We start from the raw sequence: 15,889 nt of genomic DNA, 5'->3' as shown, positions 1-15,889 counted from the left end.
TGCAGTCTTGTTGTGGGTGTGAGAGAGCCAAGCACTATTTTTAGCAATGTTTATTCTTACTCTTCTCCTTCCCTCCCGTTCTCGACCTCTCTGGAACGAGCCTAGATGTTCCCCTGCTAAGGGCTTTTCTGGCATCGCAGGGCACGTGCTGGTGTGCGGGACCTCTTTCTGGATGGAACTGGGATTGAGTTGGGAGTAAGCAAAATTTTCAATCTCAGATGCTCCAGAATCAGGACCCGTCTGTATATTTGCTTGAAAATGACGTTCCTCAAAGCTGGTTTCCCCAGCATGATTTCCAGAAAGGATACAAGACAGCAGGAGTCTCTGGACTTCCCTGATGGTCCAATGGTTAAGACTACACACTTCCAATGTAGGGGACCCAGGTTCAATCCCTGCTCAGGGAAGTTCCACATGTCACACAGTGCAACCGAAAAAATAAATAAAATAAAAATAAAGATGCATATACCTTTAAAAGGGGCTTCCCTGGTGGCTCAGACGGTAAAGAATCTGCCCACAATGTTGGACACCTGGAGTCAATCAGTGGGTCAGGAAGATCCTCTGGAGAAGGGAATGGCTACCCACTTCAGTATTCTTGCCTGGAGGATTCCATGGACAGAGGAGCCCGGTGGGCTACAGTCCCTGGGGTCGCAAAGAGTGGGACCCAACTGAGCAACTGACACTTTCAATTTACTTTCATACTTTTAAAGGTGGGGCGTGAGGGGCAGTATTTTCCTGGTGGTCCAGTGATTAAGAGTCTGATCTTCCAATGCAGGGTTCCCAGGTTTGATCCCTGCTCAGAGAACTAAGATCCTGCATGCCACATGGTACCACCAAAAATATATATGTATATATATTTTTTTTAATTAAAAAAGAGAGAGTAGGAGTCTCTGACAAACAACAGTCATGAGTCCTGGTTAACTGGACCACGAGGAGATGCGCTGGGTGACAGATGAGCACGCATGCCCTGGACCCAGCTGCTGAGCCTAAAATCTGGACTCGGACACTTAGCAGCCATAAGACCTTGGGTGTTTACTTGCCCTCTCTGCACCTGTCTCATCTGTAAAAAGATGGTGATGATAAGAACGTTCACCTGGGTTATGAGGGAAATGAGACGCCCTCGTACAAAGAGTTTAAAGCACTGCATGGCACATAGGAAGCATTCGGTTCATGTTAGCAGCAACCTGTTTCAGGAGAGGAAACCAGTCCACCAGAGCCCGGCTCTGGGCCTGGAGTCCCCAGCATCTGCGATTTGGGTCAGGCTCAGGCCCATCTCTGGGGGCGGGGTGGGGGGGGTGGTCAGCCATGAGGCCTGGAGCCACCAGGAGCCACTCTCCAGACCAGGTTGAAGGCACTGTCCTGGAACCCGGGCCACCCAGATTGAAAGAATCATAGTTATTACCCGTCAGCCACTCCGGCCCTCTGTGGACATTGCTAATTAATAACTTTACAGACCCTGTAACTTCACAGGAGAATACTGCAGAGCATTTTTTATGTGTAGAAACTTAATATATACAATGGAGAAACACAAGGAGAACAGGTTATGCAGCGCTGATCTGTCGATCTTTCTTCCTTTTTTTTTTTTTTTTTTTTTCCACTCTTGAATGAAAAAAAGCAAAAACAAAAACAGACGTGGCTCAGGCCCCTCTCACTGCCAGAAAGGCCCAAGTTGAGCCCAGGTCTTTGAACACATAACCAGGAGCTGCCCTTCAGAGGGCGGGCCCACGGCGCCCCCTGGTGGCCAACGTCTGCACTTCCAGCATCTGGCGGGGCCCTGGGCGGGCTCTGGGGCTTCAACACAAGGCGGGGATGGGAGAGAGAAGGGAGAGATGCAGAGCAAGGCAGCTGGGCGTGCGCGGGCTCTGCACTCTGCCCTCCCTCAATCACATCTCTTACGTTCACCACTCCCCCATCATTCGTTCATTTATTCCACAAAGCCTTTGCGCACCCACTTTCCTGCCAGGCACTGTGCCAGCCTCCAGGGATACAGCTGGTACCCCCTACAGACCAAGTACATGCCCTCAGGAGCTTAGAGTCTAAGGAGGGAGGCAGAGCGTGATCAAATGCTTACATGCACAAAAAAAGATCAAACTGCAAAGGGCAAGACCTTGAGAGTGAAGAGCCAAAGGCAGACGGCCTCCCCTCAAGGGATCACCCAGGAAGCAAAAAAGACGAAGTAAGGAATGTGTTTCAGTTTCCCCACTGGTAAATCGGCCTGATTCCCCTGCCCCGGCCACTCCACGAGCGCTCTGAGTGTTCCATGGCAAGGGCAGGGGGGGAAGGGAGGTTTTATAAACTGTAGCATGCCTCCTGCCACCTGTCTCTTCACCCGCCTGTGCCCCCACCGTAATTCCCCACACAGCCAATCAGCGATCACCTTGCTGCCCAGCTTAAAACGCTCCAATGACTCCCACTATACTTAAAATCCAAACTCCAGGGCCCTGCCAGATTTAGCCCCTGCCCAGTTAGTTCTAACCTCCTCTGCCTCTGTGTTGGGTACACTCCAGCCACTCCCCACTCATTTCCTGTCTGCATGGGGCTACCTCAGGACCTTTGCACGTGCAGACCTTCTCGGTTCTTAAAGGGCTCTTTTCCTTCAAATCCTTTGGGAAACAGCATAAATCGCCCTTCTCAGAGCACATCTAAGTATTACCCTTCTCATCTAAGTAGCACTCCTGCCCCCCCCCCCACACACACACACAACAAACACTTCCTCTCGTCATGTCACCTGTTCTACTTCTTTCCTGGCACCTGTCACTTCTGGTGTTATCTTACTCACTTGCTTGTTCACTATCGCCCCCACTAGAATATAAACCCACAGGGCAGGGACCTCTCCTGCTTTGTCCACCACCATACACACACACACACACACACACACACATATAAAGTTTGTGATTGGCCTGGGTCTTCCTTGCTGGCTTTCTCTGGTTGCAGGCGAGCAGGGCTTCTCTTTGCAGAGCACAGGCTCTAGGGTGCAGGGACTCAGTAGTTGTGGTGCGTGTGCTTAGTTGCCACACAGCAGGTGGAATCTTCCCGACCAGGTGTCACACCTGTGTCCCCTGCATTGGCAAGTGGATTCTTATCTATTTACCACTAGGGAAGCCCCCAACCGCTGTGTTTCTGAGGCAGATAGCACTGGTACTCTCACAGATCCAAACAGATCCCTTTTGACTGTTTCTGTGTTCCCCCTAGCTTCTGGGTACTTTCCCCCCAAAGCCCAGTGCCTGCTGGTCTTCCTTGAAAAACTACCCTTTCTGGTTGCTGGAGCCCAGTTTGCCGTCCTGGGACACCCCTTGGCCAGGAGTCTCTGTGTCAGCATCTCCAAGCAAGACAACTCCCAATGTGTGTACTCAAGCATCTGACACACAGTTGGCACCCAGAAAATATTAGCTGAATGAATGTATGCATCTACACAGCGCTTTGAGAGAGACTCCTTCTCAGTGCCCACCCAGTGCTCTGCACACAGTAGGTATCTAATAAATGCTTGCTGGAGGCTCAGTAGCTGAGATCTTTCACAATAGTCCTGGACCCTGTATGTTCACACATTCATTTCTATTCCACCTTCATAAAGCTTCTCAGGAATTCATAGAGCAACAATCTTCACTCCCAAGGGCAGGAAACTCAAGGTTCAGAGAGGTTACAGTTCTCCAAGGCTGCCCAGCAACGGGTACAACTGGACTCATGTGCAGGTGACCTGCCTCCAAGATCAGAGCCCTTTCCTCTTCATGTTAAGGAAGCATGAATATCCCATGAACCTAGTTTTATTTTAGGAGTCTCACTCTTGCTCAGAGGAACCTTGGAGGTCAAGACCCCTTTGAAAATCTGAAGAATTTTAAGGAATCGCTTCCCAGAAAATATGGTTTTTCCAGTTGTCTTGTATGGATGTGAGAGTTGGACCATAAAGAAGGCTCAGTGAAGAAGAATTGATGCTTTTGAACTGTGGTGTTGGAGAAGACTCTTGAGAGTCCCTTGGACTACAAGGAGATCCAACCAGTCAATCCTAAAGGAAATCAACCCTGAATATTCATTGGAAGGACTGATGCTGAAGCTGAAACTCCAATACTTTGACCACCTGATGCAAAGAACTGACTCACTGGAAAAGACCCTGATGCTGGAAAAGATTGAAGGCAGGAGGAGAAGGGGATGACAGAGGATGAGATGGTTGGATGGCATCACCGACTCCATGGACATGAGTTTGAGCAAGCTCCAGGAGCTGGTGATGGACAGGGATGCCTGGCATGCTGCAGACCATGGAGTCCCAGAGTCGGACACGACTGAGCAACTGAAACTGAGGCATAAAATGAAATTTCTGGAGGTTGCAAGTTCCTTAAGCCAGACTGTGACCCCTGCATTTCTCCCCTTTCAATGTAAGGAATTTAAGAGGTGATCTCAGCACCTCTGAGAATGAGGACCTCTGAGAACGAGAACCCAGACCTCCTAACAACCTGTGTGCGCAGCTCGCCCTCCAGTGGCCAAACCTGTAATTGCCCAAAAGCCCAGCATCGCAGCCTGAAAAGGGGAAGGATTTTCCTATCAGCCGGCGAGAAGGGGATTGACCCTCCAAATGGGGAAAAACCGAGTAAGGATTTAAACAAAAGACGAGTGTGGTGATAGTTTACATTTCAGGAGGGCCTCTCAGGGCCTTGCTTGAGGAACGGACCACACAGGACAAGCGTGGGACCCAGATGGACCAGGCTGCCAGAGCCTCCTCCAGGTGAGAGACCCCAGGGGCCCTGGAACTGGAGGGTTGAACGCAGGGTCCCCAGCCCTGAACCCACAAATCGGGTCCACCCATTTTTTTGAGCTCTGCACTGACTTTGCCAAGCAGGTATTCTTCTTCTTCTTCTTCTTTTAAATACTAGGAAAACCACCCTAATAGCTTCATTCTCAGTGTGTAGCAAACACTCCATAAATATTGGTTGAAAGAGTGACCATCTGAATGAGCAAAGGAATACATGGGAATGTGAGTAACCATCTTGGTTAAAACTAGTTTCTGGTGAGGTGGCAGGACTTACATTACAGGCTCTCGGGGTTTAGGGACTCCAGTAACTGGGGTTGGGACTTCCAGTATTCTAGAACATTCTAGTATCTTCTAAGGTACAGACACAGCAACTCAGGAATCCCACGCAGGGGGTTAAGGGGGGAGCTGAGTGAGCAGAAGAGATCAGGGAGGCTTCCTGGAAGAGGGGACATGGCTGGAATTGAGTCTTTGATGATGGCCAGGACTGAGCCAGACACTTACTCCTCAGGCAGAGTGAGTGGTAAGAGGAGGAAGTGGAGGACACAATAAGGCACAGTATAGAGTTCCTGAATTAGGCAGGTCTGGTGGTACCCGGATGAACACCTTTAAGCTTTAATAATTAAGTATTTTTAAATATTTTTTTCCTTTTTGATTGTGGTACCATTGATGTACAATATTATGTAAGCTTTAGGTGTACAACACAGTGGTTCACAACTTTTAAAGGTTATATTCCATTTATAGTTATCAAATATTGGCTATATATACAGTATATCGTTGCAGCTAGTTTTTTTTTTACACATAATAGTTTGTACCTCCTAGTTCCCTAACCCTATCATGCCCCTCTCCCCCTTCCCTTTCCCCACTGGTAACCACTGGCTTGTTCTCCACATCTAAGAGTCTGTTTCTTTTTTGTTATATTCACTACTTTGCTTTATTTTTTTAGATTCCACACAGTTACGTCTTTGTTGGTGGCTCAGAAAGTGAAGAGTCGGCCTGCAATGCAGGGGACCCGGGTTCGATCCCTGGGTCAGAAGCTCCCCTGGAGAAGGGAATGGCAACCCAACTCCAGTACTCTTGCCTGGAGAATTCCACAGATGAGGAGCCTGGCGGGCTAAGGTCCATGGGGTCGCAAAGGGTTGGACACGACTAAGCTACTATCAACAACAGCAGCAAGAAAAATTTAACTTGCCCCTGGACCCACAAGTTCAGATAAAACTGTTTTTAAAAGAACAAATTTTTTTAAAGAAAATTTGTCAAAAAAGTGGATCAAATTGAAGAAAAATATTGTTAGCCAAGTCACATCGTAGGCGGGGTTGCAGTGTAAAGTGAGAGGGTAAGAATAAAGCCTGAGTCAAAGGTACTCCAAGAACGCCTGAGGCCCTGGCCGTGTTAAAGCCTGAAGCCGTGTCTCTTAAGGTGGCCTCGAAGCCCATCCTTCCTCTGTGAGGCCAGAGGGCAATTCCTCTCTTAACCCTCGGTGAAGTCAGTGGCTGGGTTTAAGGACCAAGCTTGTACCAAAAAAACAAATTAGCTTGAACTTTACCAAGATATTCGGAAGCAAGATGTTCACATAATGATATGCCTGGAGGCTTAATTCACCTCTTCTATCCTGTGATCACTTGGGGACACACACACACACACACACACACACACACACACGGCAGAATGGTTTGTGGAGACTGTCTGTTTTTTCCTTCATGAGCACGCAGGGCTGAATGCAAAAGTTGCAAGTGTCTGTGATGAGGCTTGGACACGGGGAAGTCAGCAGTCTTCTCAGTGGTCCTCAAACTCAAGCTGAGGAACACTCGTCACCTGTGAGCCTCCCCAGAAGCAGGCAGCAAGCTCTCTTCCCTGGTTCCCTTCACAAGCCCCTCACTCTGAAGCAGGCAGGTGCAGCCCTTCCCGGCCCTTCAGCCCCCACCATAGGGACACTCTCAAATACTGGTTTCGAGAACTGATCTGAAAGACTGTGTAACCCTTTTGCAAGTCGGTGGTTTCCACTTTGTAGCCTTCTATGAATGTGAAGAAAGGTCAGATGGAGGGGTCAGTTGATAGATCAGCAAAAATACTTTTTTGATGATAGATCACCACCCTATTTTTGCCCATTACTCAGCAATCTAAAAATTGAGTGAAGAGACCTCCTGTATAGCATGAGGAACTCTGCTCAATACTCTTAATGATCTACATGGAAAAATAATTTGGGAAAAAAAAATGCATGTATGTGTGTGTAACTGAATCACTGTGCTGTACACCTGAAACTAACACAGCATTGCTAATCAACTGTGCTCCAATCTAAAATAAAAATACCCTCATCTTTTAAAAATAAAAAAATGTAAATAAAAGAATCGAGTGACTCTGCTATCAGAATATTCCTTCTACTTCCAGCTATTTATTCATGTAAACAAGGCTTCTCTGCACTTATGCAAAACAAGAATAGGATTGATGACAAAATTGGTCCCATTCTGGCAGTCGCAGTCATTCATGGATACATAAATTAGCTGAGACTGAAGAGGAAACCACCATCTCATTAGCAAATGTACTTCCATGCAAATAAAAATCACAAAAAAATGTGATACCACTACAAATGATAATGATTTTTAAAAAACCTGGAAGTACCAAGGTATACCTAGATGGTGGGAATGTAGAGCGGCGCAGCTACTGTGAAAAAGGTTAAACACAAACTTATGTGTTACCATGTGACCTAGCACTCTCACGCCAATGTATTTTCCTTAAGAGAAATGAAAATCGGGAATTCCCAGGTGGTCCAGTAGTTAGGACTCTGTGCTTCCCCAGCCGTGGGCCCCGGTTCAATCCCTGGTTGGGGAACTAAGATCATAAGAGCAAAAAAAAAAAAAGAAGAAGGAAAAGAAAAAATATATGTTCACACAAAAACCTGTATTTGCATGTTTGTAGCAGCTTTCTATGCATAATCACCAAAAACAGGACATATGTGAAATGTCCTTCAACTCACCAATGTTTGGAAACCTGTGGTACATACCTATGAGGGAATTCTACTCAAAAATCAAAAGGTGGGTCAAAAGGCGGGGTGGGGATAATGGTTCACATGGATGCTATTCTTTCTTAAGGGGAACTGAATTCATGCAGAATTTATATAAAATGTTAAATATACACAAGTTGGAATTCTTAAAACAGTGGAAAGGCAGGCCTGCAGCCCAGTCTGAGAGACACTCATGGCAGTAACCAGAAATGAGATACTGGCTACAAAAGAGCCCGGGGCTTCCCAGACGGCACTAGTGGTAAAGAACCCGCCTGCCAAAGCAGGGGATGCAAGACACGCAGGTTCGATCCCTGGGTCGGGAAGACCTCCTGGAGGAGGAGATGGCAAGCCGCTCCAGTATTCTTGCCTGGGAAGCCCCATGGGCCAGAGGAGCCTGGCAGGCCACAGTCCATAGGATCGCACAGAGTCAGACACAACTGAAGTGACTTAGCACACGAGAAGAGCCTAGAACTTCCAAAGGAACCGCACCCCCTCCCCAACCCAGCCTCCCATAAACCGGCTGTTACAGACTCAGGCAATCACTTTTTAAAAAGGTTTATTACTTCAATTGTGAATTATTTTTAAAAGATGATATTCAGTTTTTCTTCCAGTAGAAAAGAGACAGAGGCTTGTCCCAGAGACCAGGAGTCCCAGACGGACAGGTCTCCTGACCAGACACCCAGGCTGATGTCCTGGACGGAGCCTCTCTACCTCTGCCCTGGCACCTGGTAGCTGCAGACCTTGGTGGGGGGCAGCTCAGGGCACAGCCTCCTGCCACCCCAGCCAGGAAGTGACCAGCTCAGTATACAGGATGATGTCAGTTTAGGCTGGAGGGAAGGGACCCGCACACCCAAACCCATGATCCTGCAGGGGGTTTAGGATGCATCTCCGTTTCTGAGGCCCAGATGGCTGTCCAGTGGCTACAGCTTTGGTCCGGGCTGGGTGCTGAACCACAAAACCTTGCCCACCAGTTTCGGGCACAAGAAGTCAGCACTCCTAGGCTGGATTTGGGGACAGTGGCGGCCTCTCAGGGCAAATGCCCTGTCCTGCCTGGACGAGCCACCAGGAAGGGGCTGCAGTGTTTCACAGATGGAGCGGGCCGCTGGGGAGAGGTGACGTGAGTCACTAAGAGCCTGGGCTAGGGGACCCCGTGCCCATAGCACCTACGGTCAGGCCTGTGGATTACTTGGAGAGAAGTTTCCAGAATAGTCCTTGTTGACCAGTCTTTCCCCCAAGTCTCTCAGCAGCGGCTCCATCCCTGAGTATCTGCACACACCTGTGCACACGTGTGGACACGTGCCAGGGGCATGCGTGTGTGTGTGTGTGTGTGTGTGCATGCGTGCAATGTGCAGGAGGTGGGGGGCTCAGACTTTGGGACTGGTGGGCTGTCCACTGAGCGAGTCCTGAAGAAGCGGGGTGTAGGGGCTGGGAAGCTGGTCTGGCTGAGTGGCCAGACAGGGCTGGCTGATGGCATCTTTGGAACCCTGTGGAGAAAAGGCAGGGCACGCTGCATCACTAAGGCCGGCCACCAAGCCCCGCCCATGCCAAGCCCCGCCCACAACCCAGCCCGCCCCTTCACATCCTCCACCAGAATGGAAATCCCCCTGGGAGTCCCCATCAGCAGCCCCCACCAATCAAGCCTGAGATGAGAAAAGACTGGAGTGACCTACAGACTCCTGGGCAGCAACTGCAAGGGTCTCCCCATCTCATGAAACACCATCCCGCCCTGCTCTCACCCCATTTTAGAGATGGGGAAACTGAGGTCCAAAGGGACTCGCCTAATACAGAGAGAAGGGCAGAGCAAGGTATTCAGGGCTTATATAAGCCATACTGTCGACACAGGAAAATTGGAAACCGCCTAAACGTCCACTGATATCATAATGCATCGAAAACATAGAGTCGCAAAGTGGTAGTCAACCTACACAGCTGTCACAGACAGAAAATCAAGAAAGGGAAAGCCAGCTGCAGAGTGATTCACATAGCATGTCCTCCAGAGATGATGTTTCAAAAACTGATCTGTTGTTCATGGATACAGATTTAGAAGGGGATAACAGGCACAAACCAAATTCCTAGAAATGACTGTCTTGGGATAGGGGGAGGGGCTGTGGGGCCTGGTGGGGTGGGGGCAAAGGGCACACAGTGAAATGGAGAACTAGGACAAGATGTGAACAATTAATGCTGCTGAGTTTGGGTGAGAGGGAACTCAGTGTCGTTCATCTAGCTTTACTTTTTTTTTTTTAATTTCACAATTTAAGGAAATTTCATGAAATTAAAGAGACATGGATGGACCTAGAGCTGGTTATACAGAGTGAAGTAAGTCAGAGAGAGAAAAACAAATATTGTATATGAACGCATGTATGTAGAATCTAGAAAAAAAATGGAACAGACGAACGTATTTGCAGGGCAAGAATAGAGAAGCAGATGCAGGGAGCAGACATGCGGACCCAGGGGAAGGGGAGGGCGGGCCGAGCTGGGAGATCAGGACCGACGTGGGCACTGCCATATGTAAAACAGATAGCCAGTGGGAAGCTGCTGCATAACACAGAGAGCTCAGTTCGGGGCTCTGTGCTGACCTAGACAGGTGAGATGGGGGTGTGGGAGGGAGGCTCAGGAGGGAGGGGATATATGCACGCATATAGATGAGTCACTTGGTTGTATAGCAGATACTGGCACAACACAGTAAAGCAATCATACTCCAACAAAAAAAAATTAAAGGTAAGCTGTGATAATAAAAACTGGGGTAACTTTTCATCCCCCTAAGCCTTCTATCTTCATTCCCCTTGAAGAATGGAGAGAGATGCCTTCTTGCCCAGCAGCTGTGGCTGGAAAACCCCCAAAACCCCTGCCCGCTTGGACCTTGCTCACAAAGCCCAGAGGTCTGCTTCACTGCGGGGTGGGGAAAAATCAAACTCCGCTCTGGGCAGGACCAAGGGGAAGGTGAAACTCCCGGCTCCTCTCCTGTGGGACTGACCTCAGGCTCCCCAGACTGAGCCACATTCCAGCCAGGAGCAAGGAGGCGAGGTGGTGGGGGTGCAGTGTCAGAACAAAACCAGTGCCCCCTGCTGACCCACACTCCCACATACAGGCAGCATGCGACAGTCGGGGTGGTGGGTGGGGGGCAGATTCTCAGCAATGTGGATCCAAAGAAGTAAGACTGGAGACAGCCTTGCTCAAAAGTGATCAGTTCTAATGAGGTGGATAAAACTGGAGCCTATTATACAGAGTGAAGTAAGTCAGAAAGAAAAGCACTAATACAGTATATTAACCCATATATATGGAATTTAGAAAGATGGTAACGATGACCCTATATGCAAGACAGCAAAAGAGACACAGATGTAAAGAACAGACTGTTGGACTCTGTGGGAGAAGGCGAGGGTGGGATGATTTGAGAGAATAGCATTGAAACATGTATATTATCATATGTGAAACAGATCGCCAGTCCAGGTTCAATGCATGAGGCAGGGTGCTCGGGGCTGGTGCACTGGGATGACCCTGAGAGATGGGATGGGGAGGGAGGTGGGAGGGAGGGTCAGGATGGGGAACACATGTACACCTATGGTTGATTCATGTGAATGTATGGCAAAACCCACCACAACATTGTAAAGTAATTAGCCTCCAATTAATTTTTTTTAAAAAAGTGAAAAGGGGAAACTGCTTTTTCAAGAAAGACACATGTAACAAACCCTCAAGGAACCAGAACCTGAGACAGATTCCTCCTCCTCCTCCTGTTCCCTAACACTGTCCTTTAACTGAGGAATGAGGACTTGGAAATAATGAGACTCATGAGAAGGTAAGAAAGATCCAGGAACATGCCCTGCAGGGCTGCCTAGTACAGTCGTCCAGGTTGATCACTGCACAAAGGCACTCAGCCAAGGGGGCTATACATGGGTTGTATTCTGTGTTCTAAACCTTCAGTAAAGCAAGCCATGTCTGCACAGAGGGGCTGTCTTTTTCTTACTCACATAAAGACATCTTTCTGGGCTAGCAGTTAAGGCCACCCCATGCCCAAGTGCAAGGCAAGGTGTGGGATCTCCCCCAGGTGTTCCAAACAGGTTAGAGGCTTCCCTGAAGAGATTCTAGGTCTTCTGGACCACTGGCAACTTCTCAGGTGCCTGCCTGGCCCCCTAAAACAGCACGAACAGGACACTGCCTTCCCCAAGCACACATGACTGGGGATAGGGGTCTCATCTGGGCTTAGCCTTCCAGAAGGCAAGGCAATAGAAACTCTAATCAAAAATTTCTCTGGGACTTCCCTGGTGGTCCATAAGACCACGCTGCCAATGTAGGGGGCGCAGGTTTGATTCCTGGTCAGGGAACTAAGATCCCACATGCTGTGTGGTATGGGCAAAAGATTAAAAAAAAAAAAAGCCTTCTCTGATAACTTGAAGCTTGAATTCTGTTGGTAAAGTCAAGAGGAGACTCCAATGTTTGGTGTGGATTTTTTTTGGAGGGGGCAGGGAGCGGTGAGCAGGATATCCTGGCTGCGTCCAGGGAGGCACAGCCACAGGGCTGAGACCTCACAATCACCAGCTCTATCTGTGCTAAAAGCCAATAACCCCCTTCTAGGAAGACCTCACCCTTACACCCCCAGAACACCAAACAAGTTTCTGCAGAAGGGAATTTTGCCTGGAAGGGGGAGGGGTATCCAAGGGGCCAAACTACCTAAGAAGGCGTCCCAGAGGAATTCTGGGAGAGAGGAAGGAAAGCGGGGTACCCATCTCTGGCTAAGATGTCCTGCTCCCACGCTCAGGAGGACACCCCCTTAACACTCAGCCCTGACGTGGTCGGGCTCTCTTATCCCCAGATCGGCAGGAGGAGCCCCCCAGAGTCTGGCTGGGGACACAGCTGTCCCTCCCTTCTGCTCCTCGCAGGGACTGGCAGCGCCTGCCAGCAAACACACCCACGCCAGCACTTGGCGTGTTCCGTTTTCTCTCCTCCTCCAACCCTGGCAGTCGAAGCAAACTGGAGCAGCCAACTGGCCCCAAAGAGAAGGGCTGTCGACTCGTCCTCAGGCTTAGCTCTCAAGAAAGCTATTTAAACCCGAGCAGGCACAGCCCCAGAAGCTGGCGAGGGCGGCACATTTTTCAGAAACCAAAATAACAGCTATGATCAGAGGCACAACCATTGTGCGACTGACTCACTGCTGCCCAAACCCCAACAGTAGGGCTCAGAGCTCTGCCTGTCACCTCCCCTGGCTGGACTTCACTCTCCTAAGACCTCAGACCTAAAGGAACACAGCCCAGAGGAAGGTGAACCCACAAGGCACCAGCCTACTTCTCCTGCAAGTAGGTTGTCAGATACAGGGGAGGGCAGCTCATTAAACGTGAATTTCAGGTAACCAACGAACAGGTTTTCAGTATAAGCGTGTCCCGACAATTGCATGAGACACACTTAGGCAAAAAATCATTCACTGTTTTCCTAAAATTCACATTTAACTGAGCATCTCTTTGCTGCTGTTATTTCTTGGGAGTTTTTTTGGTTTGTTTTTGCTCAATCTGGCAATCCTACCTTCAGACTGAGTTCTGGATATATAGTGGGTGCCCAGGTGATGCTTAAATTGTTTCTTTCTTGGTCAGTCATCCCAGATTCACTTAAACCAATCTATATCAGGGACTTCCCTGGCAGTCCAGTGGCTAAGACTCCACGCTTCCAATACAGGGACGTGGGTTTGATTTCTGGTTGGGGAACTAAGATCCTACGCTCCACAGGGCGCAGCCAAAAATAAATAAATAGACCAATCTACTCATAATCCCCTTGGTGTGTGTGCGCTCAGTCGTGTCCAACTCTTTGCGGCCCCATGGACGGTAGCCCGCCAGGCTCCTCTGTCCATGGGATTTCCCAGGCAAGAATGCTGGAGCACGATGCCACTTCCTTCTTCAGGGGATCTTCCCAAACCAGGGATCAAACCCACGTCTCCTGCACTGGCAGGCGGATTCTTTACCACTGAGTCACCAGGGGATTAAAATAACACATTCCCGGGGCCTGTCCATGATTCTATTTTAGGAGGTTTAGAAGAATGTCCTCAGATCTTCATTTTTAGCAGACTTCCCCAGAAGAGTCAATTGCACCGGAAGTCTGAGAAGCAGGTGACCTAAACCTCGATCCTGCCTTTTTAAGACAAACTTGAAAATAAGACACCAGCCCCACTAGTCGCCCTCCTCCCCTACCACACCTGGGATCACTCAGAATGTAAGAAGACAGCAAAGTACACATTTTCAATCTGTAGACAGGTGAAGTGCAGGCTGAAGAGATGGATAAGATCCAAAGCCTTTAAAGGTGCCAGAGTTCTACTCACTACGGGAGGAGGCGGGGGGTGGGGGGGCATTACCTGGTACCCACCTACAGTCTTGCTTCTTGCAGTACAGTCCCCTTGGGAGCTGATGTCATCAGGAATTCAGAATAGGCCTGAACGGCCTCCTTATCCTTTGAGCCCTTTTTAAAACTAATCCAAAATAAATAGCATTTCTCCTAGAAGATAACCAAGCTAATTTATAGTTGCCATCGCAGCTGAACACACACGGGTTTTATAGGTTTCTTCAATTTGCAGGGTTCTTCAAAAAGCAGAGGGTGGGGTATAGAACTTTCACGTCCAACCACCATTAATGATTGCAGTTGGGAGATTTGGGAAGTGATAGTGCCCTTCACCCAAGACACATACACCAGCATCTTCAGGAAACACATTTGGTCAGATGGGCAAACTAAAAAGGGTCTTTCAGCCTGAGAATTTAGGCCAAGTTGAGCCTAGTCTCGGCCTAGTCTCAGAGAGGTGAGCAAGTGGCATGTGGAGAATTTCATGCTGTACTGACTGAGCTAGCAGGTGGCATTTTAAATAGACCAGAACCAGAGGTGTTTCTGTTTAAAATAATTTTTTTTTCAAGAATGACTTGAACAAAAAAAATGTCTTTGAAGAGAAATTAAAGTATGTTGAGTTTAACGACGTGCCCTTCTTTTTTTTTTTTTCCCCAGGGGAAATATATAAAAACACAAAAGGCCTAACCCTTGCTAAACCAAAAAATACACGTGTTTGTCATTCAGCTGGGTCCAGCTCTTTTGCGACCTCATAGACTGTAGCCTGACAGGCTCCTCTGTCCAAAACACACAATGGGATAAATTTCATTGATTGGGCCTCCAGTATAACCTGCAGGGAGGGAGCCTCACCATCATTAATAGAAACGATGAATAATCTTATGGGACTTGGGGGACAAGGATTGGGGGTGAAGCAGGGAAGTGTTCACATCCTGCATCCTCAGTCTCCTCCCCCTTCCCCTTCCAATGGACCATTAGGAGAGAGACAGAGGGGACAGAGGGCGGGGGCTGTTTGGCCCCGTCCCTCACCAGCTGCTTCCCCTGGACCTGCCCACCTCACCCCCACCCCCCCGCCTGTGTGGCTGTGTATGTCTTCACTTCTGGAAACGCACGGTGATGCTGGGCCTGGGGAGTCATCCACAGACTGGGGGCTAGGGCCTCTGGTCCCCTCTGTCCTCCAGCATAATTCATTCCAAACACCATTGGGAGTTCCCTTCTGCTCTGGCTGGGACAGTGACAGAGGACAGGGTCCCCAACGTTCATCGGGGGCTCAAGACACCAGAGGCCCTGGTACTCTCACATCAGTGCAAACCTTTTCCCCCGAAGGATGGGGAATTTGGAAGAGAAATGGTGATAAAGGTCTGAAAGCCCAGGTTAAGAGCCTGGAAAGGTTTAATATCGCCCCAGCTATCAACAAGCAAGCAAGCATGCAATCTGCCTCCGAGAAAAAGGCAAAAGAGAAAAGGCTGTTTACCAAAGCTAAAGCAAGAAAGCGGGTGTTGCAGGTGGCCCGAGGGGGCAGCAGGGAAGCTGGGCAACCCCCCTCCAAGGCCCAGGCCTGGGGCTCCAGGAAAACTTGGAGTGGGGGGGCCCCACAGGAGGGTTTCTGGTTCATGGATTCAATATGGCCTTGCAAGACTCTGCCACTGAGTGGTGTCTGCTGTCTACCAGCTAGCGACTCACCCAAGTCCTCTGCCCTGGGGACCCTTGTCACCATGTGACAGTAACCTGCCTAAAGCCCCCTGGTCTCCAGACCTCACATCCTATTCAGGTCTGCACCCCCCAAACTGTGCAGTGTCCCCTCAAAATAAGCTGTGAAAGTGTCAGTTAATGCCATGAACAAATTA

At 49.1% G+C, this 15,889-nt stretch overlaps 1 protein-coding gene and 1 non-coding gene across 3 annotated transcripts in view; one reads left to right on the top strand and one right to left on the bottom strand.

Annotated features, from left to right (window-relative positions):
* The first annotated feature begins 331 nt into the window (after positions 1-331).
* On the top strand, positions 332-404 carry TRNAG-UCC (transfer RNA glycine (anticodon UCC)). The gene has a single exon. It is a non-coding gene; the product is annotated as a tRNA-Gly (tRNA).
* Positions 405-8,277: 7,873 nt separating this feature from the next.
* The window catches only part of SCARB1 (scavenger receptor class B member 1), a 93,287-nt gene continuing 85,675 nt past the window's right edge, over positions 8,278-15,889 (bottom strand). The window contains exons 12-13 of one of the 2 annotated variants that reach the window (XM_055550015.1): positions 14,076-14,204; positions 9,083-9,220 (exon numbers count right to left, since the gene is read on the bottom strand). In XM_055550015.1, coding sequence (XP_055405990.1) covers positions 14,076-14,204 — 129 coding nt within the window. In that variant the 3' untranslated portion in view covers positions 9,083-9,220. Of the gene's footprint in view, positions 9,221-14,075; positions 14,205-15,889 lie in introns of both variants that reach the window. The other variant, XM_055550016.1, reaches the window with a different exon arrangement.

Source organism: Bubalus kerabau, chromosome 16 (assembly GCF_029407905.1).
Source record: "Bubalus kerabau isolate K-KA32 ecotype Philippines breed swamp buffalo chromosome 16, PCC_UOA_SB_1v2, whole genome shotgun sequence".
NCBI classification, from domain to species: Eukaryota; Metazoa; Chordata; class Mammalia; order Artiodactyla; family Bovidae; genus Bubalus; species Bubalus kerabau.
Note: the sequence above shows the minus strand (reverse complement) of the source record. Positions and strands in the feature narration are given on the sequence as shown.